Source organism: Tursiops truncatus, chromosome 16 (genome assembly GCF_011762595.2).
Source record: "Tursiops truncatus isolate mTurTru1 chromosome 16, mTurTru1.mat.Y, whole genome shotgun sequence".
NCBI classification, from domain to species: domain Eukaryota; kingdom Metazoa; phylum Chordata; class Mammalia; order Artiodactyla; family Delphinidae; genus Tursiops; species Tursiops truncatus.
The window spans coordinates 19,731,247-19,759,032 of record NC_047049.1 but is presented as its reverse complement, the minus strand read 5'-3'; the positions used below and the strand labels follow the sequence as shown (position 1 = coordinate 19,759,032).

General features: G+C 46.2%; 1 protein-coding gene across 5 annotated transcripts in view; it reads right to left on the bottom strand.

The window, feature by feature from the left end:
- The window catches only part of XPNPEP1 (X-prolyl aminopeptidase 1), a 54,697-nt gene that overhangs the window by 5,505 nt on the left and 21,406 nt on the right, over nucleotides 1–27,786 (bottom strand). For all 5 annotated transcript variants that reach the window (XM_019939962.3, XM_073793981.1, XM_019939961.3 and 2 more), the window contains 15 exons: nucleotides 24,506–24,569; nucleotides 23,195–23,299; nucleotides 19,620–19,712; nucleotides 19,223–19,366; nucleotides 16,891–16,986; nucleotides 14,673–14,754; nucleotides 12,895–13,105; nucleotides 8,770–8,859; nucleotides 8,108–8,158; nucleotides 6,862–6,920; nucleotides 6,650–6,727; nucleotides 4,681–4,752; nucleotides 2,880–2,940; nucleotides 1,329–1,398; nucleotides 291–464 (listed from right to left, as the gene is read on the bottom strand). In XM_019939962.3, coding sequence (XP_019795521.2) covers nucleotides 291–464; nucleotides 1,329–1,398; nucleotides 2,880–2,940; nucleotides 4,681–4,752; nucleotides 6,650–6,727; nucleotides 6,862–6,920; nucleotides 8,108–8,158; nucleotides 8,770–8,859; nucleotides 12,895–13,105; nucleotides 14,673–14,754; nucleotides 16,891–16,986; nucleotides 19,223–19,366; nucleotides 19,620–19,712; nucleotides 23,195–23,299; nucleotides 24,506–24,569 — 1,450 coding nt within the window. The remainder of the gene's footprint in view (nucleotides 1–290; nucleotides 465–1,328; nucleotides 1,399–2,879; nucleotides 2,941–4,680; nucleotides 4,753–6,649; nucleotides 6,728–6,861; nucleotides 6,921–8,107; nucleotides 8,159–8,769; nucleotides 8,860–12,894; nucleotides 13,106–14,672; nucleotides 14,755–16,890; nucleotides 16,987–19,222; nucleotides 19,367–19,619; nucleotides 19,713–23,194; nucleotides 23,300–24,505; nucleotides 24,570–27,786) is intronic.

Sequence of the window (27,786 nt, the reverse complement as noted above, 5' to 3'; positions counted from 1 at the left end):
CATGGGAAAAGACAAGAAGCTAACATAGCAAATTATTACGCCATGTTTCCCCTGGGTGTCTGGATTACAAATGATTATCATTTTCTTCTTTATACTGTTCCATAGTCTCACTTCTTCTACAATGAATATTTATCACTTTTATAATCAAAAAAGGTTGTTGTTTGTTGTTTAATTCAGGAGGGGGAAATTATTTCCAATTTACTTTATAATAATGAAAATATAAGAAACAACAAAGAGCTTTCAGAAAGGCCAGAGGACCCATGCACACCCTCTAGGTAAGGGACACCTACCATCAGTGACAATCATGCCGGCCTCCAAGGGCTCATCAGAGAATGTTTTATAACTGATGCCACAAGGACCCTCGTGAACATTCAGAAAAGACCCAACACCGTGTCCCGTCCCGTGCAGGTAATCCAGGCCAGAATCCCATAAAGCTGAGCGGGCAAAGGAGTCAAGAAGGTGGCCTGAAAGACACAGTAGGAAGCACTCGGTGATTCTGTACAGTACTTTTCAACTTGCAAAGCACTTTGGAGATTACATTTGTTATGTTTGGCTGCAGAACGTGAAACAGAAACCAGCGGGTAAAAGTTACTGGAGGATTCAGGTTTCAGCCCAACACAAAGAAGAACTTTCTCACAGTCAGAGCTCCTGAGGAGGGCAGCTCCCCCACCAGTCAGAGCTCAGTCTGAAGCTGGAGGATGCTGGTGAGGAATGGTCGCCTGTAGCAGGTAAGGGCTGCAGTAGATGACATGGACGTTCCCTTCCCAGCGCTGGGACCCTACAGTTTCAGAATTACAAGATGAGATTCTAACCAGACTGCAAGCGTGGGGAAAGTGGTGCCCAGGGAGATGAGTGCCGGCCCAGCCTAAGCAGACTCAAGGCCCAGGTCTTGTCAACTCCCCATGCAATGGCCCACCCACCCATCCTCATGCAAAAAGGTGTATGTCTCAAGTCAGGTTCTCAGTAAAGTAAATCCCAATGAGGGTCCTGAAAGGAGGCACTGGCCCAGCACTGAAGGGCAGACAGGAGGCTGCGCCAACTTCCACTGGGGCCCTGAGGCCGTCATGCCCTGCTGCCCTCTCCTGGGAGCCACCCACATGGGTCACCCGACACCATAATAGGTCAGGAGGGAGGCTCACACCTGACCCTGGGCCCAGTCCGAAGCCTGGCTCCCTGGAGGTCCTCTCAGCTCAGTCCATGCAGCACCCCCATTTGCCCAGGATGGGCCTGAAGTAGGCTGGGGGCTGGTACGGCAAGGGAAGGACATGTTCTTCCACCCAAACTTAGACACGTCTGATGCCTGCCATATGATTGAAGGAATCACCTACCTTTGGTTCCAGTCGGGAAAACAGCTGCACTCACAGCTATGTGGCCCTTGAGGACACATGTGAAGCACTCCTGCCAAAGAAAACCCAGAGGGCATGTTCAGGACTGGCAAAGACGTTTTAATCCTGTCGTTTTCGGGTAGCTCTGAAAACCTTGCCTCTGAAGGTTTTGTAGCAATACCACAGAGAAAATCAGAGGAAAAAGGAAAAAAATCTGGTGGTGGAGAAAAACCTTGGCCTTGGTACCAATTTTCCAGAAAATCTTGAAATTCCATTTAATAAAAGAGAACTGACTGGGAGATGACCCCACAAGTCTTTCCCTAGTAATGAACATTCTGCCATACTCTCGGCCATCTGAGCCTCGGAAAGACTGGGGAAAAGTACTAAGAAGTACTGATGACACTAGCTAACACTTACTGAGCTACTCCTCTGCCAGGCATGATGCGCACAGCACTGTGCGTTTAATCCCACACTTCTTACTGGAGGCACTCTTGCCATCCCCACTTCATAGATGAATGCCAGGTCACGCAGTTCATAAGTGGCAGCATGTGGCCTTGGAGCCAGGCAGCCCTGCTTCAGCCTCTGCGCACCTCACCACCATCTATACTCAGGGTTTAGTCCCTACTGCCTGGACAAGAAAAGTGCTGTTTGGAAGGGTAGTGGCTTGCCAGTAAGGTGCAGAGTCAGGACTAAACCCCACACTGTTCAATCTGGTCTGGATTGAACACAGTACAAGAAGAGTCACACCAAAGGTAGGTATCTGGAGCCAAGGTCACACCCTTCTTCATCTGCTGGTGCCTGCAAATGAATGACACAAGGGACCAACTCTGGGAAATGTGCCCTGCTCTATCCAATAAAGCCCTCTTCCCTGGACAAGCTTCCTGAAGGAGCTCCCTGGAAAAAGATACACTCAGAGATTCAACCAGTATTTGCCAAGCAGTGACTATCAACCTGCTGGGCTCACAGAACCTTCACAGCCAGCCTTGGAGGTGAGTACTCTTCTCACCGCTTTTATGGATGGTCTAAGTGTTGAGTTCAAGGTCATGGAGTCTGTAAACAGCAGAGAAGATCTGAAGCCCGGTCTCCAGACTCATGGTACACATCTCTCTACCTTACAGCTGTTTCCTCTTTTCCATGCCAGACAGACCAGAAACTGAGCAGTGCATGTCATTTCAGAGGGTTCCTAGCGAGTTGAGCCTACAAATAGGAATGCTGAACTTGAAAAAAGAACGGAGGTAGCTTTCAGAATGAAATCTAGCCACTGTTCGTAAAAAGGCATATTTTCACTACCCCACTCCCTTCCCCAAAGAAACTTCCTGACTGAAGAGAAGGCCAAAGCTATTAAAACTTGAATCTGAGCCACTCTGACCTTAGCAGACAGAATGCTTTTAAAATCTCTCCAATAATTAAATGGATGTCATAAAGCAGATAGCCTGATTCCACAGTCATGAGCTATTTTATTGCCCCACATATAATTTTTACTTATGTATACAATCCTTTAAACAAGAGAGAACTTGTCAAAGAGCAGAGAGGGCCTCTCGAGTTTTCTCTTACCTTCTCATAGGCTGTAGGGGTTCCAAAATGCATGGTACGAGTCACATCTGTGGTTCCATCCCTTTCCAAAAGGAAGGACAAATTAGTTTTCACTCAGAATAAGCTTTTGCTCAAATGTGAGACAGATGAGGATGTGGAGAAATTGGAACCCTCATGCACTGCTGGTGGACATATAAAATAGTAGAGCCACTCTGGAAAGCAGTTTACAGTTCCTTAAAAGGTTAAACACGGAGTTACCCTAGGACCCAGCAATTCCACTCCTAGGTAAACCCCCAAGAGAACCGAAAACATATGTCCACACAAAAACTTATACATGAATGTTCATAGCAGCATCACTCATAATACCCAAAACGTAGAAACAACCTAAATGTCCATCAACTGATGAGTAAACAAAATGTAGTATACACATACAAATATTATTCAGCAATAAAAAGGAATGAAGTACTGATACACACTATAACCTGGATGAACCTGGAAGACATTACACTAAGTGACGGAAGTCAGCCACTGAGGCCATATAATCCCATGTATATGAAATGTCCAGAATAGGCAACTCCATACAGACAGAAAGTACACTAGTGGTTCCCTGGGTAGGGGAGAGTGGGAAGCGACTGCTAACAGGAATGGTGTTTCTTTTTTGAGGTGATGAAAATATTCTAAAATTGACTGTGGTGACAGTTGTACAATTCCGTGAATAAACTAAAAACCATTAATTGTACGCTTCAAATGAGTACGCTGTATTATATTTCAGTGAAATTGTTAAAAAAAAAAAAAATGAGACAAAGTGTGAATGCAAGGATGGCCCAGTGTAGTGGGAGTGAACTCAGTCAGGCCCTGACACACACACTCTTGGTCTACAATGTGAGGACTGTTTCACGGAAGACACCATCCCTGGGATTATGAATGAAAGGGAGGTGGACAAAGTAAACAGGAACCTGTTTCTAGCAAAAGAAGGTCAAACACTAATTCCTCCTGTCAGGATGGCAAGCGGTTTATTGGACCCTAAAAATACCCAAATGCATCTTTTAGAACACCCTAATCCACCCCTTGACACAGAAAGAGTAACTTCTAGAATACTGCTAAAATTTAGAAGTGAACCAAAGTTACACCATTACCCAAGAAATCCAAATACCCTTAGCTCTAGGCTTTTATTAACTCCAACCCACACGTCCCAAGGCTAGGTTGTGGCTTCCATCTCCACCAGCCAAAGTCCCAACTTAAGTGGAGAAAGGAGTAGTAAAAGGCCTTGCTCGTGTGCTCTCAATGCAGACAACACCTATTCCTCTCCTCCTCGTGGGTTCCACATCAAGACCCAACCAAATCTTGGTTTCTCTGAGAAACTATTCTAGATGATGACTGTGAAAGCAGCAAGGCATGAAGAAGGAAATTCAGAAATTCAGGGACAGCCCTCGTTTCTCATTCATTCATTCAAAATTATGCCATCACTTCACAAGGCCCTGGGGCCACTAAAAGTCTGGGGAGCTGCCAGGTGATGTATGGGCTGGAGCAGAAGACTTCCCAATGGTTCTGAAAGCTTACTTTCAGTTATTTATTTAGTGTTTAACAGCTTCCAGCCAAGGACTAAACATTTCTATCAAACAGTCTTTTGTGGGAACAGGATCACAACTGGGCTATTTCAACAAGGGGTGAAAAAAAGGACAAGACGTGGAAACAATTCCATCAGTGGCTGGCGCAGAATGAGATGACCAGCTGAGCACTCTCGGCTGGAGCCTGGCTTGTCCACCTACTCATCTGCCTTGATTCAGTGGAGTCAAGCTCTACGCAGCCCCGATTCACTTACTTGTATTGAGCACCCGAGTCAATGAGGTACACCTCATCCAGAGACAAGGTCCTATTCGTCTCAGGGACCGGCCTAAGAAAGTTAATTAGAAATTAATTATTCCACAAATGTAAATGCTTCCTGAATCTGGGAGGAAGGAATACAAGAGTTCTTTGTACTGTGCGAACAATTTATGTAAGCCTTAAATTATATCACACTAAAGTTACCCAATAGGTTAATTATTTCAACTAATATTAACCTTCTACTATTCAAAGACCCAGTCAACCTATCTCCCCAACAGATAAAGAGCTCAGGAGAAGGAAATAACATATTTCTTTGTATCTTCCTCCATTTGTGACTGGGAAGAAAACAAGTGTTCATCAGATAATTGTAAAAGCTACAGAAAATAATAATCAACAGAAGCAATAGGACCAAGCTGGGAAGTGGGAGGAGAGCAGCCGCAGTCATTTGTCTTTTTTTTTTTTTGCGGGGGGGGGGGGGGGGGGCGGTCCAGGCCCCTGCCTCAGCCTCCACTTCCCTCCCTCAGTCCTAATCCCACCAGGTGCCTCCCCACTTGCTTCCTAGACCACCAGACAGGCAGAAGGTCAGTGTCTCAGTCTGGGAGAAAACCTAACAGGATTTTTGCTGGGGAAAGGAATGGACCATGATGCTCTTATGCTAGAGCTCTTTTTTCAAATGAACATCTGGTATTTTTTAAAGTGATCTGATTTCTCCATGCCTTTTTCCAGACAATATGCTGCACTGGGAAAAGCTAAAAGGGACGCGAGCATTCCAAGTCTCCGCCCTGCAGCCGAGAGAGGTTCTCCTTCACTTCCAGGCAATAAGGGTGAAAGTGGGCACTCGAGCCCAACTGGCAGAACAGACAACCAGACATGGGCCCAGTTTCAGCACCCTCTCTGTCAACGGGCTTCCAACAGCCACAACGAAGAGACACCAAAGGAGAAGCAAAATTCTCCCCCCTTGGTCTGAAATTATTTATTGTGTTAATTATATGCAAAATTCTAGAGTAGTATCCAGCCAGGAAATTCATCACCTGCATTAAATATAAGATAAAACTAAAGTCCTTTTGCTATTTTAATGTTGGAACAGAGGCATTAATGTGAGAGAACTGTACAGTCACATATCTGTGACTGTCTCCCACACAACAGCTTCAAAATTTGTCCCAAGACTAAAAACTCTGAAAGTGATTAAAAAGGCGGGGGGCAGGAATTTGTGCCCACGTACAGCACTGCAGCACAGTGAGACAGCCAAGTGTTCCTTCACTATGCACATCACGGGTGGGGAGCAAAGGACTCAAGATGCCCGCACGAGGCAGAACCGTGTAAGCCAGGTGAAGCTGAAGCTGGAGCCCCACTTCCCACCACCTCTACAGGCAGGTCTAGCAGTTCTAAAATACATCAGCGCCCCCTTTGTCTCACAGTGCAGGGATGCATGGCTCTGTGGGTCCATGGGCTCTTGTAGGTCATGTGGTACAAATCCCCATAGGGTGGGGAGGAAAGAGAGGTTACAGATTATCTCTTCAACCGTAGCAGGGTGCTCCACAACCTAGTGATAAGCTTTTTTGGTATGGAGGTGATGGAGCTCACAGGACGTTTGGACTAGTGCATCAAGAAGGCTGCCACTGTCAGAAAAGAAAAACACTAAAAATTCTAACTACTAAGATTCAGGGATTATGAATACAGATACTGCAGCCTCAAAGGAAAGAGGGACAACCCGTTTGACATCGCGAGAATGTCAATGCGAAACCTCTGTGCCTCAGAGTTGGCTCCCAACAGGCATAGGCTCGGGGATTTAGAGCAAAGAAGAGAAAATAAGACCTCCAAGGTCCTATTTCCCATATAAGAACAATCTGAACAGACACACGGAGGTGGGCGCCAGGGCCTCTGGTAGAATAATGTCTCTCCCCTGCTCAGGCTCCTGTGCAGAAGCAGCAGCAAAGCCGGGCAGCGTGCTCCTCCGCATGCCTTACGCGTAGTGAATGATGGCGCCGTTGGGTCCCGTACTGGAAATTGTTGGGAAGCTCAGGTCCACAAAGTCAGCCTGCTGCCTGGAACAGAAAGATACACAAGAGCAGAGTGGCTTAAAGGTTTTTACTGTGCCAAGAATCAGGGCCCTCCCGGCTTCATTTAACTTGCCAAGGAAATGAGCACAAGGTTCATGGGCCCCCAAAGTGATCCTTACCTGCGGAATTCCTCAGCTTTGTCAGCAGCTGAGATCTCCGTCACGCCACCTTTGGGCACCTATAAGGAAGTTGCTTATAAACCACTGGGGTGTGATAAATTCATCCGTCTCCTACATATTATAGGAGGTGCATTAAAAGCTTACTTTTTCCTCAATCCCCATGTCCCAACTGTCCAATCTATAGGACACAGCATATGTCTCATCTTTACAAGGAGGGAATTTCCAAAGGCTCTTACCAAGGCCATCTAAAAGTAGAAGCGTTTCTATACATTTAATTTTTCACTCAACTATTTCCCTCAGTGTTATATCCTGAAAACTCCCAAAACTTAATACACCTAAATTTAAAAATTAAAAAGCATCCCCACCTAGGATATCATCCTAAGAAAGTGATCCTAAATAAATAAAAAAGATAAATGCAAAGATATTATTACAAGGTAAGTGCAAAAAAAATTTTAAACAATCTAAAACATTTGAAAATAGAAGGAATGGGTAAATAAATCAGTCTAGCTACTAAACACAGTCTCTATTTGAATCATTTTTTTAAAGACCTCAAAGCACATGGAAAATGCTCACACTATGATAAGTAAATAAAATAAAATACAAAATCATAGCTGTACAGTGAGACACATGTAAAAATGATTTATGTTGAAAAAACAATGTACACAGATGAACAATTGCCGAAGAGGAAAAAACTGCTACACCAGTGGGAATCAGGGCGATATTTTCTTCTTCCAATTTAAGCTACTTTAAAAGACTTGTTTATATAATATTTAAAGGAAATATGATATTGTTTAATAAGAGCACAAAGAAATCACCTTCCTGTCAACTACAAGGAGTGAAAGGGCAAGAAACTAATGCCCAGGAATCAATTTAATATAAAAAGTTTTATGGCTTAAAGTTCAAAACATACACAAAGATCTTTTTTCTCTTAACACAGTCAGCTTGCCTGTAATATCGTAAGAGTCATTTTTTCTTATAATGAAACTCCACTTAGTTATAAGACAATTCCTTAACCACAAAGGATCCATTCTGTTAAGGAATTTCTTTCTTCATCTTTGTTACTACTGTCCATAATTAAAGAATTTTTACACACACACCAAATTCCCACAAAGAACTATTAAAAGAGAGTACTAAAATTAGATCAAGATCTTAGACCTCGTGGTCAACCAGAGCCACAGTTCGAATCACATGTAGATAATTTCTGAATAATCTATATCCATGTGTTAAACAAAGACTAAGAACCGACCTCTTTCTCCAGCCAGTTAAAGAGTTCACAGAGGGCAACAGCATCTTTAATCTGTGCAAATAACAGAGACATTTTTTAAAGTTATTACTGAAAATCAGATGGGCAGATTCAAAGCCCAGCCCTAATGTGATACTGAGAGGGCTGCACTTATAGGGCTACAAACCATCAGCAATCAGGGCTCTACATGCAGGCATTTCCTGTGAACAAGTGTGCAGCGATTTCCACTATGGGGGAAAGGGCTCCCCTGCTGTTGAGTAGTTCAGGCACAATCAGGAAGGGGCCCACCTCAGAGCACACAGGAGCACCCTCAGAGGGGTCATTCCTGTACTACTGGAGCAGGAAAGACAGGCCACTGTCAAAAGCCATCTCTGGGCCCCAAATCTTTCTAGATCCACTGCTGGCCTTGAAACACAAATCTAGGCCTCTTCAGAGGCTTCACCTTCATCATTACCATCACCTACACTAACATCATCAACCTCCTTTTGTGTTTTATATTATGTAGAGATCTAGCCCATCCAGTATTTTATTTCATTCTCTCATTAACTCTGGAAAGCTCAGAGAAGTTCCCACCTTGTGCCAGGCTCAAGGCCACACAGCAGGTGAGGGAGCTGGGCCTTCTGACCACCATGCATCCCCTCTTCTGCACAGGCTGCTTTACTCACGTGAGCTCTCCTCATGCCTTCTGATTCAGCAGAATTCTTCACAGCTTTGGCGATGCAGATGGGGGTGTAAGGCATACAGCAGCGATGATCCTGGGGCGAAAGGCAGTCATATGGGAAATCGAGTCTGGCTCACTCACCCAAGACCAAGGCTATCACCTCTCCACCCAGCACAGCACACTTAAGACAAATCATTGGAAGAGCTCCCACTCAGGACCCACCCAGCTGTCCCCTGGGGCCCGAACACCTGCCCTTTTTGGTTGGTGACTCTGAGCATGGCGAAAGGTGCTTGAGCTCATCCAAAAAGATAAAGTAAAAGCATAAAACAAGTTATTTCTTGTCTATCCCCCACCCCGTAGCTTTTTGAGACTGCTGGCTGCCAGCCATCAGAGAGATACTGCTTTTCAAACCTCCAAGGTCATGGTCAGAGTTCACTAACAGATCAAAGCTTGACCGAAACAACCCCTTTCTGGCTGCACAAAGGAGGCTTTTTCCCACTGTCTAGGGACGCACATGATGGATGAGGGGGGAGGGGAGGCTCCTGCTCAGGGATCAGCTACTGTTAAAGGTCTGATCTTAAAGGGCCTTAAAGGGCCGGGGAAGAGCCTTCCCAATTTGAAAACAAGTTAGAATCCAGCCCTGTGTTACAGGGAGGGGGGAGGGATTTTGCACCACCTTGCACAAGCACTAGCACAGAGCTTCTCAAAGGGCTTTCCTTCTCTCCACTCTCCTTGCTCTCTCTCTCTCTGAGATACCTACCTGTCATGAGACAAAGGCAGGCATGATCCCCAAGGAGGTAAAGCTCTGAGTAACTATGTCATGCAGTGTGACAGTGACAGGGGTGCAATGGCAGGCCAGGTCTAGAGGGCCAAGCCTGGGCTCCTCCCAGGATGGCCCACTGCTAAGTGGAGGAGAGAGGCCCAGGGCAGGACAGTCAAAAAGGCTACAACTCCTTAGGTAGATTTATTCCTAGATATTTTATTCTTTTTGTTGCAATGGTAAATGGGAGTGTTTTCTTAATTTCACTGTCAGATTTTTCATCATTAGTGTATAAGGATGCCAGAGATTTCTGTGCATTAATTTTGTATGCTGCTACTTTACCAAATTCATTGATTAGCTCTAGTAGTTTTCTGGTAGCATCTTTAGGATTCTCTATGTATATTATCATGTCATCGACCTGTATGCAGAAAATTATAAGACACTGATGAAAGAAATTAAAGATGATACAAATAGATGGAGAGATATACCATGTTCTTGGATTGGAAGAATCAACATTGTGAAAATGACTCTACTACCCAAAGCAATCTACAGATTCAATGCAATCCCTATCAAACTACCAATGGCATTTTTCACAGAACTAGAACAAAAAATTTCACAATTTGTATGAAAATACAAAAGACCCCAAATAGCCAAAGCAATCTTGAAAACGAAAAATGGAGCTGGAGGAATCAGGCTCCCTGACTTCAGACTATAATACAAAGCTACAGTAATCAAGACAGTATGGTACTGGCACAAAAACAGAAATACAGATCAATGAACAGGATAGAAAGCCCAGAGATAAACACATGCACATATGGTCACCTTATCTTTTTTTTTTTTTTTTTTTTTGCGGTACGTGGGCCTCTCACTGTTGTGGCCTCTCCTGTTGCGGAACGCAGGCTCCGGACACGCAGGCTCAGCAGCCATGGCTCACGGGCCCAGCCGCTCCGCAGCATGTGGGATCCTCCCGGACCGGGGCACGAACCTGTGTCCCCTGCATCAGCAGGCGGACTCTCAACCACTGCGCCACCAGGGAAGCCCAGTCACCTTATCTTTGATAAAGGAGGCAAGAATATACAGTGGAGAAAAGACAGCCTCTTCAATAAGTGGTGCTGGGAAAACTGGACAGGTACATGTAGAAGTATGAAATTAGAACACTCCCTAACACCAAACACAGAAATAAACTCAAAATGGATTAAAGACCCAAATGTAAGGCCAGACACTATCAAACTCTTAGAGGAAAACACAGGCAGAACGCTCTATGGCATAAATCACAGCAAGATCCTTTTTGACCCACCTCCTAGAGAAATGGAAATAAAAATAAACAAATGGGACCTAATGAAACTTAAAAGCTTTTGCACAGCAAAGGAAACCATAAACAAGACCAAAAGACAACCCTCAGAATGGGAGAAAATATTTGCAAATGAAACAACTGACAAAGGATTAATCTCCAAAATTTACAAGCAGCTCATGCAGCTCAATAACAAACAAACAACCCAATCCAAAAATGGGCAGAAGACCGAAATAGACATTTCTCCAAAGAAGATATACAGATTGCCAACAAACACACGAAAGAATGCTCAACATCATTAATCATTAGAGAAATGATGGAGAAAAGGGAACATTCTTGCACTGTTGGTGGGAATGTAAATTGATACAGCCACTATGGACAACAGTATGGAGGTTCCTTAAAAAACTACAAATAAAATTACCATACGACCCAGCAATCCCACTACTGGGCATATACCCTGAGAAAACCATAATTCAAAAAGAGTCATGTACCAAAATGTTCATTGCAGCTCTATTTACAATAGCCAGGACATGGAAGCAACCTAAGTGTCCATTGACAGATGAATGAATAAAGAAGATGTGGCACATATATACAATGCAATATTACTCAGACGTAAAAAGAAATGAAATTGAGTTACTTGTAGTGAGGTGGATGGACCCAGAGTCTGTCATACAGTGTGAAGTAAGTCAGAAAGAGAAAAACAAATACCGTATGCTAACACATATATATGGAATCGAAGAAAAAAAAAAAGTAATGAAGAACCTAGGGGTAAGATGGGAATAAAGACACAGACCTACTAGAGAATGGACTTGAGGATACGGGGAGGAGGAAGGGTAAGCTGTGACAAAGTGAGAGAGTGGCATGGACATACATATACTACCAAACGTAAAACAGATAGCTAGTGGGAAGCAGCCGCATAGCACAGGGAGGTCAGCTAGGTGGTTTGTGACCACCTAGAGGGGTGGGATAGGGCGGTGGGAGGGAGGGAGACGTAAGAGGGAAGAGATATGGGAACATATGTATATGTATAACTGATTCACTTTGTTATCAAGCAGAAACTAACACACCATTGTAAAGCAATTATACTCCAATAAAGATGTTAAAAAAAAAAAAAAAGGCTACAACTAAGGTACCTTGAACTCCTGTGCCAGGCCTCAGTTAAAATGAGGGGGAAGGTGTCAGCTGCTTAGCACCACCCAGCAGGGGCTCAGTCAAGGGCAGGGCTATCAGTATCATTTGACCTTTGACAAATCCCCAACTCCCAAAGCCTCCCTGGGCCTCAGGTCTCCTTAACTATGAAATGTGGTGGAAGAGGTGGGTGTAGGGTAGTGTCTCCCAAACTTCAGATACTCTCATACCACCTGCACAGGTCTTACCCTAGCTGCTACCCCCTGGACCCTTGTTTACTAAGACTTTTCTTTAGACTATCTTTGAATCAACATAGGTTACTGAACTCAACTCTCTCTTAAGAAACAATTTTTATAATATATGGTCTCATATGCTAATCATATTTTTTCTAGTACACACTAAAACACTTTTTTTATAGTTGATATACAATATTATATAAGTGCGAGGTATACAACATAGTGATTCATAATTTTTAAAGGTTAAACTCCATTCAAAGTTATTATAAAATACTGGCTATATTCCCTCTGCTATACAATATATCCTTGTAGCTTATTTATGTTATACATAGTATAGTTTGTACCTCTTAATCCCATATCCCTATCTTGCCCCTCCCCCCTTCCGTCTCCCCACTGGTAACCACTAGTTCATTCTCTGTAACTGTTAAAATGCTTTTAAAACAGAGACATTTAAATAAACCTAAGTATGAATGTGTACCACCTAAAATCATCTCTCATGTCACGTTTTGGAAAACACAGAACTCAATGGGTTCTAAAAGCCTCACACTCCAGCCCAAAGGGCTCATCCAGGGAGATGACACCTCTGACCCAACAGCCAGTCCTGGAAATCTGCCTGAACAACCTCTGCTTCAAAGACAAGCCGCACGATGCCAGGACTGGACGGGGCCTGGCAGCTGGAGTGGCAGGTTTAGGTGGGTCTCTGGGGCTACCAACCTTGGGGATGGCCTCGCTCACGGCATAGCTGGCCTTGTCGCTGACCCAAACCTTCTCCCTCGGGGAGAGGCTGGCGCACAGGGTCTTGAGCTCGCTCAGGATGGACTTGTAGGGAAGCACCTGGATTCTGTATTCAGCTTCCAGGCCCAAGTCAAGCAGCAGGTGCTCCTTCACACTGGGGGCATCTGTGCGGTCGCCATCAATGAAGAGCCTGCAGAGGGGCCAGAGGTGAGGTGACAGAAAAGGCGGGCACAGGAGTGAGAGGACGAGAACACAGACCCACACACAAGCGACAGGCTCTACCTCCCGGCATGCAAGCCAAGCAGTTCCTCTTTCCTCCACGCCTTTCCCAAATCCTGCTCCCCAAACTGCGCTCCCTGCCCTGCGTATGCCGTCACCTTCCACCCCACTCCCCAAGCCAGGACCTGGGCCCTCTCCTCCTTGATGCTCCTCCTTCACTCCTACATTGAGATCTTTGAACCTATAGCTTAAACACCCCTCAAACCTCTCCAGCTTTTACTGTAGCCTGGCCCAGTCGCTGCCCAGGTACAGGTCACTACCGTCTCTCACTTGGATCAGTACCACAGCCTCCTAACTGGTCTCCCTGCCTCCAGTCTTCCCTATCCACCCTATTTTTCGCAGCAATCATAATTCACCCTGTAATTTCACTCCAGTCATAACATTCTTTATGATTTACAAGCCTGACCATGTAGTTCCGTGTGAAAAACTCATTCAGTAGCTCCACAGCATCCTCAGGACAAAAGCCCCAAGCTCCTGAACCTGGCTCACAAGGCCTTGCTTATGGGGGCCCTGCCCACCTGCCGGCTTCCCACTCCAGGTTCCAACCACACTGGACCACTCTGGGTCCTCCACGCATACTGTGCTCTCTCCTGCCCAGAGCCTCTGAAAATGCTGCTTCCCCTGCTTAGATCACCGTTCCTCTTCCTCCTCGCCCCCTACTCACCTAGCTAACCCACACGTACCCTTAATCTCTGACTCAATATTACTTTCCCCAAGAGCCTCCTCTGACCAGGTCAGGCCCCTCCAATAACACCCGTACCCACTCCAATGACAAGTTAGTGCCCACTATGTGCCCAAATGCCCTCAGGTAACCTCTCATCTCTGCAACTCTAACCCAGGACCCTGTCTGTCTCATTCACCCCAACATCTAACAGAGACCCCAGCACATAACAGGCACTCAATAAATATGTTGTCTGAATGCAGAAAGCCATCCAAATAAGAAGAGCAATGGCAGGTTGGCCACAAGCAGCAGTTTAAAAGATAAACTGACAAGGCACAGCTCAGGGGGTTTTTCTGTGTCACTTCTGACCTTCCAAAATGACTGGGTCTATTTGCATCGTGGACCCAGGATTGTATAATGGAGCCCACATTCCCCTTGGCATTGGCTGCTAGGAAACCTGGAATCAAATGTATGGCCTGAACAAGACTTTGCAGCAGGAATTTTGTGAACTAACCTCACTCTCTCCAGTTTTGTTCTGATGTCCTTGACCACCTATTTTTTTTATCTCCTAGTACTACAGAGACTTTCAGAGATTTCAAATCATTTTCAGGATTAAAAGAGAGGCAGGATATAAATAATTATCTACTGTTAAGGAAGACAAGAAGGGGAAGGAAGAGAGGCAGGAAAGGGAAAGGGCAGGAGAAAAGCAGCATTCTAGCACACGTCAGGCCGAGGCTGGTGGGCCCGGGCCAGAAGGGGGCGACTGGGGCTCCGAGGAGCGTGGGGAAGGACTTTCAGGTGCGGGGCCAACACTCACATGATGGTCTCTAGTCCTATGATTGCATAGGAGAAAAATACTGGATTGTGCTCCACATCTGATCCTCGGAGATTGAACAGCCCTGAAAAAAAAAAAGTTCCTGTCACCTGCCTGAGTGAGAGTTTAAGGGGTAGGTTGTAGAGCAAGGGAAGAGCTTCCACTCGCTAGGGAAGGACTGGGCGGCATCTCTCAGAGAAGCTGGGAGCCTCACTTCCTGGTCCCACCTCTGAGCTGCAGTTGCTCATATCCGCCAAATGATGGCACCAGAACTGTTTCTTACGCTACCGCATCACCATCCCAAGAAGGGGATGGAAGAGTTATTAGTCAGAAAACCCAACAAATGCCCTCCAGACAAGAGTTGAAATGGTCCACCTGGCGGTGACCTGCCAGGCCTAGCAGGCCTGACGTGCCACAGAAAAACACTCCGGCACTCCCAAATACAGGGGACGGAGCCAAGCACTCGCTCCCTTCTGAGGGGAACGACCTAGAGTAGAAAAACTGAGACCCACCCATGAGGGAGGCCAGATGAGGCCCTCTGTGCGAGGGTCAAGAGCCCCAGGAAGGCGGGGCTTCCCGGCAGAGGAACAAAAGCAGTGAGTCAGCAGGGCTCCAGCCCACGAATGAAACCCGAGCCTGCGGCCCACCCGGAACCACGGCTGGGTGGAGGACCTGCCTTGGCCAGTGTCAGGGAGTCTAGTGAGGTCACTGCGTGTTGGAGAAACTTAGAGGGACCAGCAGAGAGCACAGCTCCCGTCCGAGGACTTCCAGCTGCCTAATGCTTGCTCTCCTGAGGATCAGAGTGCAGAGAAGACCCTGGCGTAAAAAGCACTGCCTCTATTTTAACATCATGGCCTCGCAAAGTAAAGCAATGAGGCAACATGTTTTACCTATCAGACCAAACTAGCACTCTTTTTAAATGACAGCACCTGGGGCTGGCAAGGGTGTGGCGAGAGGGGTGTATTCACACACGCCTGTGCAACCTTTCCGGCAGGTACATGGCAAAATGGTCAAAGCCCTGCCATGCACACCCCCTCTAATCCATAACACCACCTCTAAAGCCAACCAGAAGTTGGAAGAAAATTACCAGAAACTAAGACATGGATTGTGATGCACCAGGACTCTGATGGATGTTAACAAAAGCACGAGAACATTGGAAATTACTCAAAGGGCGTATGTAGGGGAATGGTTAAGTAAATTATGATACAACCATATGATGAGACATTTAATATTCACTTAAAATTATGCTTATGTATGCTTAGAGTATCCCGATACACTGGAAAAAATCTAGCTACAAAATTACAAATGTGCAGAATGTTAACTGTGATTTTCTGTGTGTAAGGAAATTATAGGTGATTTTTTTTCTTCTTTCTACTTCCTCTGCGCTTTCCAGGTTTTCCGCAATGGAAATGTGTGTCTTTTTAATAATAAAGGAGAGAAATTAGCTTTATATGTTATTTTCTCCGACGTTAAAGTTATTTAGTTAATTAGGGATATAAATCACTGACACTCTTGACAAAGTTTGGAACTGGGAATTAGAGAGCTAGGATACTGTGCAGTAAACTTTCTTTCTCTAGTGAGAAAAATCAAAGAATAAGGCAGTGCCTTGTCTCAGGTACCCTGGGTCAAATCCAGTCAGAAAATAGCAGACATATTAAGAAGATTCCTTCAGGTTCTAGAAGGCACTGAACAATTCCATGGGGATAGTTTAAGGTCTAAAGATTAAAAAACTGCTATTGTACCAAAAGGCTTGTTGAAGAACTTTCAGTTCCTGAGTTTTCTGAAGTAGAAATATTTCTAGAACATCCTCATTGTGAAGAACTTGGGGATATACAGGAAAAGGATAAAGAAAAAAATATCTCCTGTGATCTTACTTCTATACCCATAGAGACACACGAATGTTGACAGGCACCAAAAGTTTGTTGGAAATGTCCCTCCTTAGAGATGTGAAGTCCTGAGTAGACTGGCCAGAGAGGGACATCATCACAGATTTAACATCAGCCCCTGGCTGTAATACAGCTCCAGACCAAGCTACATTCCCCTCCCCGACTCCCTATAATTACTTCTCCATCCTACTCGGCATATCATATACCCCACTGGTGACAGTCTTTTGCTTATTCCCTGGCCACTCAGAAAGCTGAATTGCATGAACACACAGATTCCCAGAGAACCAATGCAGAGACTGGGTAACACACCCCAACAGTGAAACCAGAGCACTCACATGCAATCTCATCCAGGGCAGTGACCACAAACCACACGACGTTCCTCTCGGCCATTTTCAACCGAAGATCTACAACTTTGTCCTTCCAGGAGATGCCTGCAAGAAACAAACATACTTGCGACTCCAGCCCTGGTCTGGTCCCAGGGACCTGCGGAAGCCAAGTGAAAGAACCCATTCCAAACATTTTTAACCAGCACCATATCCCAGGGAGCATGTTATCTGAGCAGACAGGAGGCCCAGATTCAAGCCCCATACATGAGAAGTGACTCTAAGCTAGTTGACTGTCAAGAGCCCCGACTACCTCAAAGAAAAAGTAATTCATTTGTTCATCCAACAAATGTCTATGAAGCATCTACACTTCCCAGGCATAGATATCTGCAGGTACCATGCTGGTCACTGTGGTTACAGCTCTGAGCTACATGCAGTCCTTGAGCTCATGGGGCTTACAATCTAGAAGGAAAGACAGACAATTAAACCAGCAATTAGTGGGACTTCCCTGGTGGCACAGTGGTTAAGAATCCACCTGCCAATGCAGGGGACATGGGTTCGATCCCTGGTCTGGGAGGATGCCACATGCCTTGGAGCAACTAAGCCCACAAGCCACAACTACTGAGCCCGTGTGCCACAACTAATGAAGCCTGCACACCTAGACCCCGTGCTCTGCAACAAGAGAAGCCACCGCAATGAGAAGCCTGCGCACCACAATGAAGAGTAGCCCCCGCTTGCCGCAACTAGAGAAAGCCTGCACAAGGCAATGAAGACCCAACACAGCCAAAAATAAAATAAATAATTTTTTTAAAAAACACCAAAAAACCAGCAATTAGTTACACTTCTGTACAGGGAGCTTTGATTACACACTACCCAGCAGAGAGAACTCACCGAGTCTTAGAGGTCAGGGGACTATCACCTACCACTCTACATTCCTGGAGATACGAGACTTGCCCTTCAGTGCTAAGACCGAGGAATTCTCTACAGTCTGGCTCAGTGTGACAACCACTTCCAAATCACACTTGCACTGTCAGACACAGCCACGGCCTCCCTGCTCTCCCCAGGATGAAACTGCGGTCCTAGAGGAGCTCACCCCATCACTACCACCACCACCACCACCCAGCATGAAACAGCACATGTAACGCAGGGCGCAGCCACCTGTGAACACAGCAGGCATCTGTCTTATTCGCCCAGCACCTAGCAGTGTCCTGTACCCAGCAGGCACTCATGTGTCTGCTGAACAGAAGTTTTACCAGCCACACCTGCTCTCCCCCCTTCTATAAGCAATAGGTCAGAGCCTCTGCTTCAGTTGAACAAAACTCAAAACACGCTGATGGAAAATGCTGAGCTGACCCTGGGCCACTCACTGGACCCATCCCCCTAATCTGTAATACCCTCAGGTGAGGGTGTCACAAGGAAAGCAAGCTGGGGGCTGTCCCCACAACTAAACGCTGCTTTGAAGACCAGCTGGGGAATGCTGTTTAAAACTTGACTGAGAGTCTGGGCTGTAATGCTTTCTTCCCAGGACCCCTCTGGGCAATGTGCCTACATTCCAGACATCCCCCATCCACCTCTCCTCTGCCGTTTCTACAGCAAGTCTCCCTCCCCTGCAGCCCCACCTCCCAGGCCTTTCCCTCTGCACTCCTCACTCTTCCATAAATCACACTTTCGTCTCCCACAAAACGTTCACAGAACTTGCTCCTCACTCACCACTATCACACGAGCCAAAGAAACCCACCCACACCCCAAAGCTACTAAAGCAGAGGACAGACAGAAGGAGGGCGCCTGGGAAGGTAAACATACAAATGCTGACAGAAGAAAAGGAAATGGAATCTAGAAACCTCTAGGCTCACTATAGTCCAATAAAAATTAATTTAAAAAACAAAACAAAACAAAAGACAATCTGCTAAGGCTGGGGTGTGTATACAACCCAATCAGCTATTGACACTGATTGTGGATTAATAAATATGAGAAGGAAAAAAATTTAAATAAAGAAATAAACCTCTCAAGGTGACTAAATCAAAACAAGAAAAGAAACCTGTAGTCTGTTTCCAATATTAGACACTTTAGAGGGGCAGTTAGCAACTGAATGGTAAAAAAGCCATCTCAGCAGCACCCACAGGTCTGCCCAGAGGAGCTTTGCAAGAATAAACTGTGCCAAAGTAGGTGGCAAGTAGGTGGCAACTGTGGAAACAAACTGAACTCCTGCTGCATCAAATGCCCCACGTGCCAGGGCGGGGCAAAATCCTCCAGTCAGCTCAAGCTCGACCTGGATTCAGACGACTTTCGTTGAGGTGAAGGGGCCGATGGTCGGGGGCCTTCTGGGCACAGCCGTGGTTCTGACCTGTGTAATCCAGGCCCAGTGTGATGAGGGGCTTGCACGGACGCTCAGGCCGGTCTGTCCAGATCTTGTCCACAAGGTTCTCCTTGACGGGAATGAGGTGGTGGCCAGCACTTCTCAGAACCTTGGCCATCTTCTTCCAGTAATCTGAGGAGAAACACACGTGGTCTAGCTATGAACTGAACACCCTTTCCAGGCAGCAGGGCTTTGAGAGCCTGGCACCTTCTGAAAGGCTATCCCGTGGCCCTGTGCTAACTCTTCTCCTCACCTTGACCTTTGTTGTGACATCAAATCATGCTGAGCCCCAAAATGTTCCACAACCCACAAGCAAACAGGGAGGATGGAGAGGCCTCTAGAACTCACTTCCTCACCCAAGATGAAAGGGCCTATGCTTACTCACCTGTAGGAATGATCAGTGGGTCCACACCAACCCTGGATCCTTCAGGAAGTACGCTCACCAGCCAGTCTTCCTGAGTTGGTGTGTCCTTCAGACCTACAGAGGGAAGAACTGATGAGAAACAATTCCCAGGGGACCCGAGCTCATTGTCCTATCCAGAAGGAGGAAATTCACCAACATCATGATAGCAGGGTCTTTATTAAGCACCTTCTTCAAAGAGAATTGACAGCACTTGGAAAATCTGAACTTCCCTTAATCCTGGAAGGCTATGAAAAGCGTAAGATGCTATAAAAGGAAAACATAAAGTAAGATGGTATATAAGGAATGGGTGAGACAGAAGAAAAAAGGAAACAGGATTTTCATTAGACCCCTGGTAAAAAGGCATCCCAGGAATCGCTGCAATACAGGTACATGGTGTCATCGTGAAGATCCTCTTGTATCAGCCTTCGGTCACTTTACCACTACTGGTGATGAGAGGGTGGGTGGTGATATGGTGAAGGCTAGAGCTGGAAGCCTCCCTTACATCGCACACCAGGTAAGGGGAACACACACCACAGTGCCCTCCCCATATCTGTAGGGCAGCATTGCAGAGTGAAGGCCCCCGCCAGACAACCAGGCCTGACTGGCAGCAGAGAAACGTATCCAAAGACTGTAAGAGGGACACAGAGGAACCCAACATCGTGTCTTTAACTGGCTCCCTGGGCTTCCCAACTACCAAGAGCAAACAGTCACAGGACACCAAATAAGCTTCAAAAAAGGAACTAAAGCTATTTTTATATCCCCGTTTTTCTTTAATTCGACCCAGTATCTTGTATGTTTCAGATGTATACTTTTTTCATCAAATTTTTGCTAAACAACTAACATTTTGAGAAAATATTAAGAGCAAGAGTTCACATATTCTGAAATAGTACTGTTTTACCATTCTCCCTAGAGAGTACTGATAACCACATAACCACAGAAGGGAAGTTCAAAGGTTTGTAAAGAAATGAGCTCATGGGACTTCCCTGGTGGTCCAGTGGTTAAGAATCCGCCTTCCAACGCAGGGGACGTGGGTTCGATCCCTGGTCGGGGAACTAAGATCCCACGTGCCTCAACCACCAAGCCAACTAAGCCCAAGCGCCACAACCACCAAGCCCACATGCCTCAACTAGAGAAACTGTGTGCCACAAACTACAGAGCCCACATGCTTTGGAGCCTGAGCGGCACAACTAGAGAAGCCCGCACGCCACAACAAAGAGCCCGCATGCCGCAACTAAGACCCCGCGTGCTGCAACTAAGACCCAATGCAGCCAAAAAAAGCAAACAAATAAATAAATATTAAAAAAAAAAAAGAAATGAGCTCATGAATCTGTTCTAAAAAACTGCCTAGAAGCTGGCACTGAGTTGTTATTTTGTTATTTGATTCTTTCCTATTTTTTTCAAACCGCTAAACAAGCCACTTACTAACAAAGTTTCTTTAATGCCCCTAGTATAACTTTCACAGGATGAAGTCATATCATCTCCTAGAAGACAGATGTTTGGCAAAACCCCAGGGATGAACCACTCCCCAACTACACCCACCAGAATCTCCCTACACAGGAGAGACAGTAAGGAGGTGGGCTTAGGGCAGAAACTAGAGAGGGGCTTGGAAGGGAGAAGGACTCATCCGCTGGGGCTGTTTTAGAGGACAGGCAGACAGTATTCGCTCCTCTGACACTCTGACCCCCAAAGCGCTGACTTATCTAACAGCTGGAGTTTAGGCCCCAAAGAGAGATGACCACACCCCAGAGGCACACTGAATGATCCACTGGGGTACAAGCAGAAAGTATTAGGACTTCCACTGGTAATTTTTCTTAAAAAATAAGATATAAATCTTTGCTTGTATTTGAAATACAGATGGACTGGGCGCATATACCATCAACAGAGGCATGTAATCAAAAAGTTTAAAGGTCTAGTGGCCTATCCATTTATAACAGCCCTACAACCCCAAGTGCCTGTGTGTGTGTGTGTGTGTGTGTGTGTGTGACAGAGAGAGAGAGAGAGAGAGAGAGAGAGAGAGAGAGAGAGAAGAGGGAGAACAACTGGGGCAACAACCACCTGTAGCTTTGATGTTTCTATATTTTTAAAAAGACTTTTGAGAAACGGAAATTTAAAATAAATCCACTGCCAGGATAAAAACGTTCCTAATTCCTCCTTCCCTAAGACAAACAACACTTATATATGTGGAGAGTGTGTGAAACACACACACACACACACACACACACACACACACACACACACACACACACACACACACACACACACACACACACACACACACACACTACCTCAGTAGGCTAACTGCTTGGATCTTGGAGTCAACTCAACTCAACTCAGTGTCAACAGCCCTCTGTTCCGTGAACCGTGAGTCTGGTAACAACCTGATTTCCTCATTACTTCCAACTACAAACAAGAAATACCAGGGATTTGGCCTCATCTTCTCTTCCTCACTCAGCCCTGGTAGCCCCTTTTCCCTCCTTCTATTGTCCAAGTTCAAAATTCAGAAGGCAGAGGCCTTTGTACAACCACTAAAATCATGTTTCAAAAGACTATTATAGTGACAAGGAAAAATACAGCATAAAATTAAATGAAAAAACAAGAGTACACACACACACACACACACACACAATCATTATCCAATAAACACTGAGCTCTGTGCTTCCCATATACTATTTCTTTAACCCTCACCATTTTATGTGGTACTTTCTATTACTATTCCACCTTACATATGAGGAAGCTGAAGCACGGAAGGTGAAGCAACTTGCCCAAGAAAGTTCCAGACCCATGCTCTTGCCCTATGGCTGAGCTGCCAGAAGCAAGTCAGGATCCTCAGAGGGAGAGCTTCCTAGCTTCAGTTGCCAATGGCCCCTTACCTTTATCTCACTTTGAATCGTGAGGCAGCAAAGAGCAATGGAAAGGCCCCAGTGCATGAATCAAACGCACAGCAAGCTATGTGAGCTGCAGCAAAGCAACTGTCCTCTCTGGCCCTCAGTTTCTCCTCACTGAAATGAGTATCCTGAACCAGGATCTTCCAAAATTAAACGCGTAATGGTATGTGTATATCAGCATGTCATTTTCTTGCTTTTCCTTGTGCCATGAACTGGACTGTGTCCCCTCAAAATTCATACGTTGAATGTAACTATATTTGGAGACAGGAGGTTTAGGAGGAAATTAAGGTTAAATGAAGTCATAAGGTAGAATTCTAATCCAGGAGGACTGGTGGCCTTCTAAGCAGAGGAACAGAGAGAGATAGCCATGTAAGGATACAGTGAGAAGGAGGCTGTCTGCACGCCAGGAAGAGAGCTCTCACCAGAACCTGACCACAATAGCACCCTGATTTCAGACCTCCAGCCAGCAGAAATGAAAAAGTAAATTTCTGTTGTTTAAGCCACCCAGTCTGTGGTATTTTGTTTTGGTAGCCTGAGCAGACTAAGACACCTTGGATTCTAAAAGGGGCCCGTGGCCCCATAAAAGGGGTAAGATCCAGAAGCCCTGAGGAGCCCTAGGGTCCCCTGCCAGAGCTGGCCAACTGAAGTTGAGATGGCTGTGCCTCTACGCACCCATCTTCATGAGCGTCCAGTTGCTGTCCATCTGCTTGGCAGCCTGGAGGAAGTAGCGCCCATCAGTCCACATGGCCGCATGTTCTTCTGTGACGATGGCTGTGCCTACAGCAGGGGAGCAAGGAGATGAGAAAAGTTTCTGACCACCACCTAGAAGCTGCACAAAACGGCAGCAGGCAGGCAAGCACGGTGAGGGGCACCAGATCCCGTGTGGCCTCACCACCGCTCCGGTGGGGCCTCTGGTGGGGCAGCGGGGCCTTTAACTCCAAGAGAACCTCCAGGCAAGAGAAGATGATACCACTGAAAAACAGCTGTGGGCCAAGCTCCGAAAGAAATAGTCCTGAGTCAGCCTGGGTATTGGTCCCTGCACAGAAAGGACCCCACTTGTACAGCATGAGTCAAGGTCAGTAGAAAGAGGTCTGTGGACCTGTGGCCACAAGGGTCTCGTAATTAACAAGACAGCAGTGAATCTGCTCAGTGATCACAGCCATCTGCTCCACCAGACACCCTAAAGGAGGTGTTTCACCTTTCCCAAGAGAGACCACCTGGATGCTGTCAGTGTTCATTGTGATGCAGCAGTTGGTCACCAGCCAGGAGTTTATGCCTCCCACCTCTATCTGCCCTCAGTTCCCACAGGCCCAACAGAACTCAGGGCTTTCAGCAGAGGTGTCAGCCAAAACCAATTCTAAAGTGCCTTTTACATCAACGGAAGCAGTGCGCTAACTGCGAGGAGAGGGGTTTGCACCGAGTCTAGCAGCTTTGAAGGATGGGAGTCTGAAGGGGGGAACCCATCCTAAATCTCAAGGGCACAACAGCTTTGGGAAAGTTAGGGCAGGGCAACAATGTAGCTCAACATTCATCTTTGTTATTTAAGCTGAAACTGAAAACAGAGAAACCAAAAGTGAAGCGCTTAGACAATTACACAGGACCAATAGGCTAAGGAGGGGGTTTTAAGGGATGCTATTAGTGTCCCACTTTTTATTTTTAGTGCTAGTTACACGGGGTATTCAGGTTAATTGATACACTTTTCTGTATGTATGTTACAGTTAATAAAAAGTTCAAAAATATTTTTTAAGTAACATTTTTTAAGATTTGAAAAGCAAAGGCATAGAGAAAAGAGACACTAAAATGTAAGCTTAGGAGCTGGGGATGCTGGGACCACATCCCCTCTGCAGAGGCTCAATGGGGACGTCTGGTTTGCTTTTTTTTTTGTTTGTTTTTTGGTTCTGTATCACAGGCTGAAACCGGTTCTAGTTATTTTTGAGAGGTAAACAAAAGTACCAAAAGAACAAAGAGAATTTAGAAACTCACCTGCAGAGCCATCAAATCCAGAGACAAAGGCCCGCCGACAGTCACAGGGAGCAATGTACTCACTCTGGAAAACAAAAAGGACAAGGAATTGGACCTTGATCAGTCACATGCGACTCCTGCTCAGCCCAGCAGGGCTGCAAAGCTGGCAAAAGCTGGGCACCTGCCTTCAAGGAACTGCCAATCTAGCTGAAAAGGCAAGCTGAACATTTTTTTTTTAATTAGTGCACACTACAGAAGACCCTAATTAATTACGGGCTAAAGGGCTGTTCCCTTTAACCTCAATTTTTTCATCTGGAGAACAAAGCAAGTCAAGAGAAACAGATCAAAACTGCTCTTTCCTCACTGAGATCTTACTCAAAAAACAAACCAATAGCCTTCTCCCTTCCTTGCCACTGACATTTAGGTATCTGTTATTTTTCTCAAAAGCCCGAATTTCTGTTTTATGTGCCAATAATTCTCTAACTTAAGTCTCTTTAGATATCAGCTTATTTCTGAACTTCCTGTTTGTATCCTCCATCCAAGGCAGTGTCACCAATCTCTCCCACGCAGACCCTGTCCCTTCCTGTTAGGGAACAAAGGGAAATGCTTCCTCTAACCCAGGAGGCTTCAGCAAAATAAAACATCATGTTCAAATCCAGGTCCTTCCCAGCCGATAATCCCTTGCCTCTGAATGGAATGGGATTAGGGCTAAGAAGGTAAGAGGTTCCCATTCCTGGGGAAAGGGTACGAGGCCACATTGTGTAACTTCTGGTAATAGCCAGTGAGGCACAGAGAGTCAAGTAACTTGTCCAAAGTCACATAGCTAATAAGTAGCAGAGGCAGGACTTGAACCTGGGCGGTTTCAGAGCCTCAACTCTGAAGCCCTATGCCACGCTGCCCCCATAAAACACATCGCATCCCATCCTCAAAATAACTCTCCAGGATAAGACCAATAGCAAATGAGAAAACTGAGGTTCAAACACAGAATCTTTAAGTAACCAACACGTCAATAGCAGGGCCAGGATCTGGTCTACTCGAGACCAGAGCCACTGCTCCTTCTCCTGTTAGCAGGTTTTTCCTGAGCTAAAGGACTTGGCAGGGTTAAGAATGCTTAGGATAGAGAAGGGGGCTGCTGGCTGGACCCCAAGGCATTTTGGGACAGTCAACATGATGTAGGGGAAAACGGCTCCCAGGTTCTAGTCCTGCCGCGTGGATGAGAGCTGCCCCTTTCACCAAGGCAGCCACAATCGCAGCCTCAGACCAGTCACAAGACCATGACCCACAGAGGTGCTGGAAGGGTCAGCAGAAAGAATCATGATGGCAGGATGAAGGGGCTCTGAGAGCTCTGGGTCGCACCTGCCCTCTAGCAGGCCCAGCTATGTGGTCTGCAACGAGTCTCCTCACCTCTTTCAGCCTCAGTTCCTCATTTCTACAACGGGTCATTTCAGATTGCTGAATGCAATGGCAAGCAAATGTTTGATCCCGAAAACACAAGGGAACATTGACCAGACAGCACTAAGGACATAAAAGGAAGTGGCCTCCGGCATCATTTGTGAACTGCAGAGCCCTCCTTTGTTTACTGACCCAGGAATTAGTGAGTGCAAGACTGAAAAAAAAAAGGCCAAAATGGGAGAGTCTGTTCCTACCCTTCTCCTAGTTCTGTTGTGAGGAACAGTAAGTGAATGTTCAAAACAACTCACCAGAAACCTGGGAGTGCTGCGTATATGCAACAGAAGAGACAATATTAATCTCTTCCTCCTGAGGGGTGAAAAAGCAGCTAAGAGGCTGGGAAAACTCAGTTAACAAAAAAAACCTTGTGCTAAAACTCAGAGTACACAACAAGGAAAATACAGAGGGGGCACTCTCGACCAACAAGGAGGTCCGCCTGGCTGGGTGCTCTCCCACCCGACGCACAGTGAGGAGGCAGGTGAGGGGCTCGGCCTGGCTGGGCTCTGGCACACAGGGACACAGCTCTCGAGGAGTGCCCCACCCCTACCTGGGGAAGCCCGGGCGGAGGCTCACGTCCCCCCAGGGGTTACCTGGAGCTGCCTCTCAGCAAAGGCAGGAGAAGAGTTTCTCCAAAGGGAGAAGGAATTAACAGCAGGTGGATGTGTTTGGTTTGGGATCGAGATGAGGGTGGAGCAAGAATGTCTAGACATGACCTAAGTGGTCAACACGCCAGAAAGACATCACTGACCAAAGCTGTCACCTCCACACCAACAGGCCAAGCAGAGCCCAGACAAGCACTGGGCCCGGGCCTCCCACTCTTCCCCCAGCCATGAAGCTGGCAAAGCCCGGGAACATTCTCCCTAGAGAACAGCAAAAGGCCTAAAATAAGCCAAAGCCTTAGCATACTAGGAAAAAGCCGCAAAGAAACACAGCCGTTGGCTTTTTTCTCCAAAACTGTCCATTTATCTCCATCTCTAATATGTCCCTGTCCAAGCCTCCCTCATCTCTACCTGGACCACTGTCCCTACAATCCACTCTTCACACACACTCAGAGGGAGCTTTTCAAAATGTGTATGTGTCATGTTAGCATCCCGCTTAAAATCCTCCAATGACTTCCCATCACACTTAGGATAAAATCCAAACCCCAGGCCAGTCCCCAAGGCATAGCTTGGTCCGGCCCTGCTCTCCGCCCACAGTCCTCCCACTCACAGTGCTCCAGCCACACCGCCTGCTTTCTGCTCCTTGCGCTTGCCAATCTCATTCCTGCTTAAAGGCCTTTGCACATGCTTTCCTGTGCCTATAAAAGTCTCCCTCTGGTCAAGGTATGGCAGGCTCCTTCCCATCATTATATTTCAGGTCAGATGTCACCTCCCCAGAAAGGCTTGCCTAGACTATCCAGCTACAGTAGCCACTCAGCCTCTTCTACCTCTCTGTACAGTACATTTTTCTAGATGTTTCTCTTCTTAATGACTCTTTTACACTGTTATTGTCCTGCCCCCCAGAATGTAAGTCCCATGAGATCAGGGTGTTTGTCTGTCTTGTTTGTCACTGTCCCTGTACAGGGCACAGGTGACACACACTAGGCCCGCAACCAATACTTGCAGAATAAAGGAAGAGCAGGAGGAGAGATGAACCTTTCTCCATAGTTAAGACCTTAGCCACCTCTTTGAAGACAGAGAAAGGGCTACAAGCCAAGAAATGCAGGTGCCCTCTAGAAACCGGAAAAGACAAGGAAATGGATTCTCCCCAGAGCCTCCAGAAGTCACTTTAGCCCTGCTGACCACTGCAGACTCCAGCCCTCCAGAACTGTAAGATAATAAATTTGTGTTGTTGTAAGCCACTAAGTTCGTCAC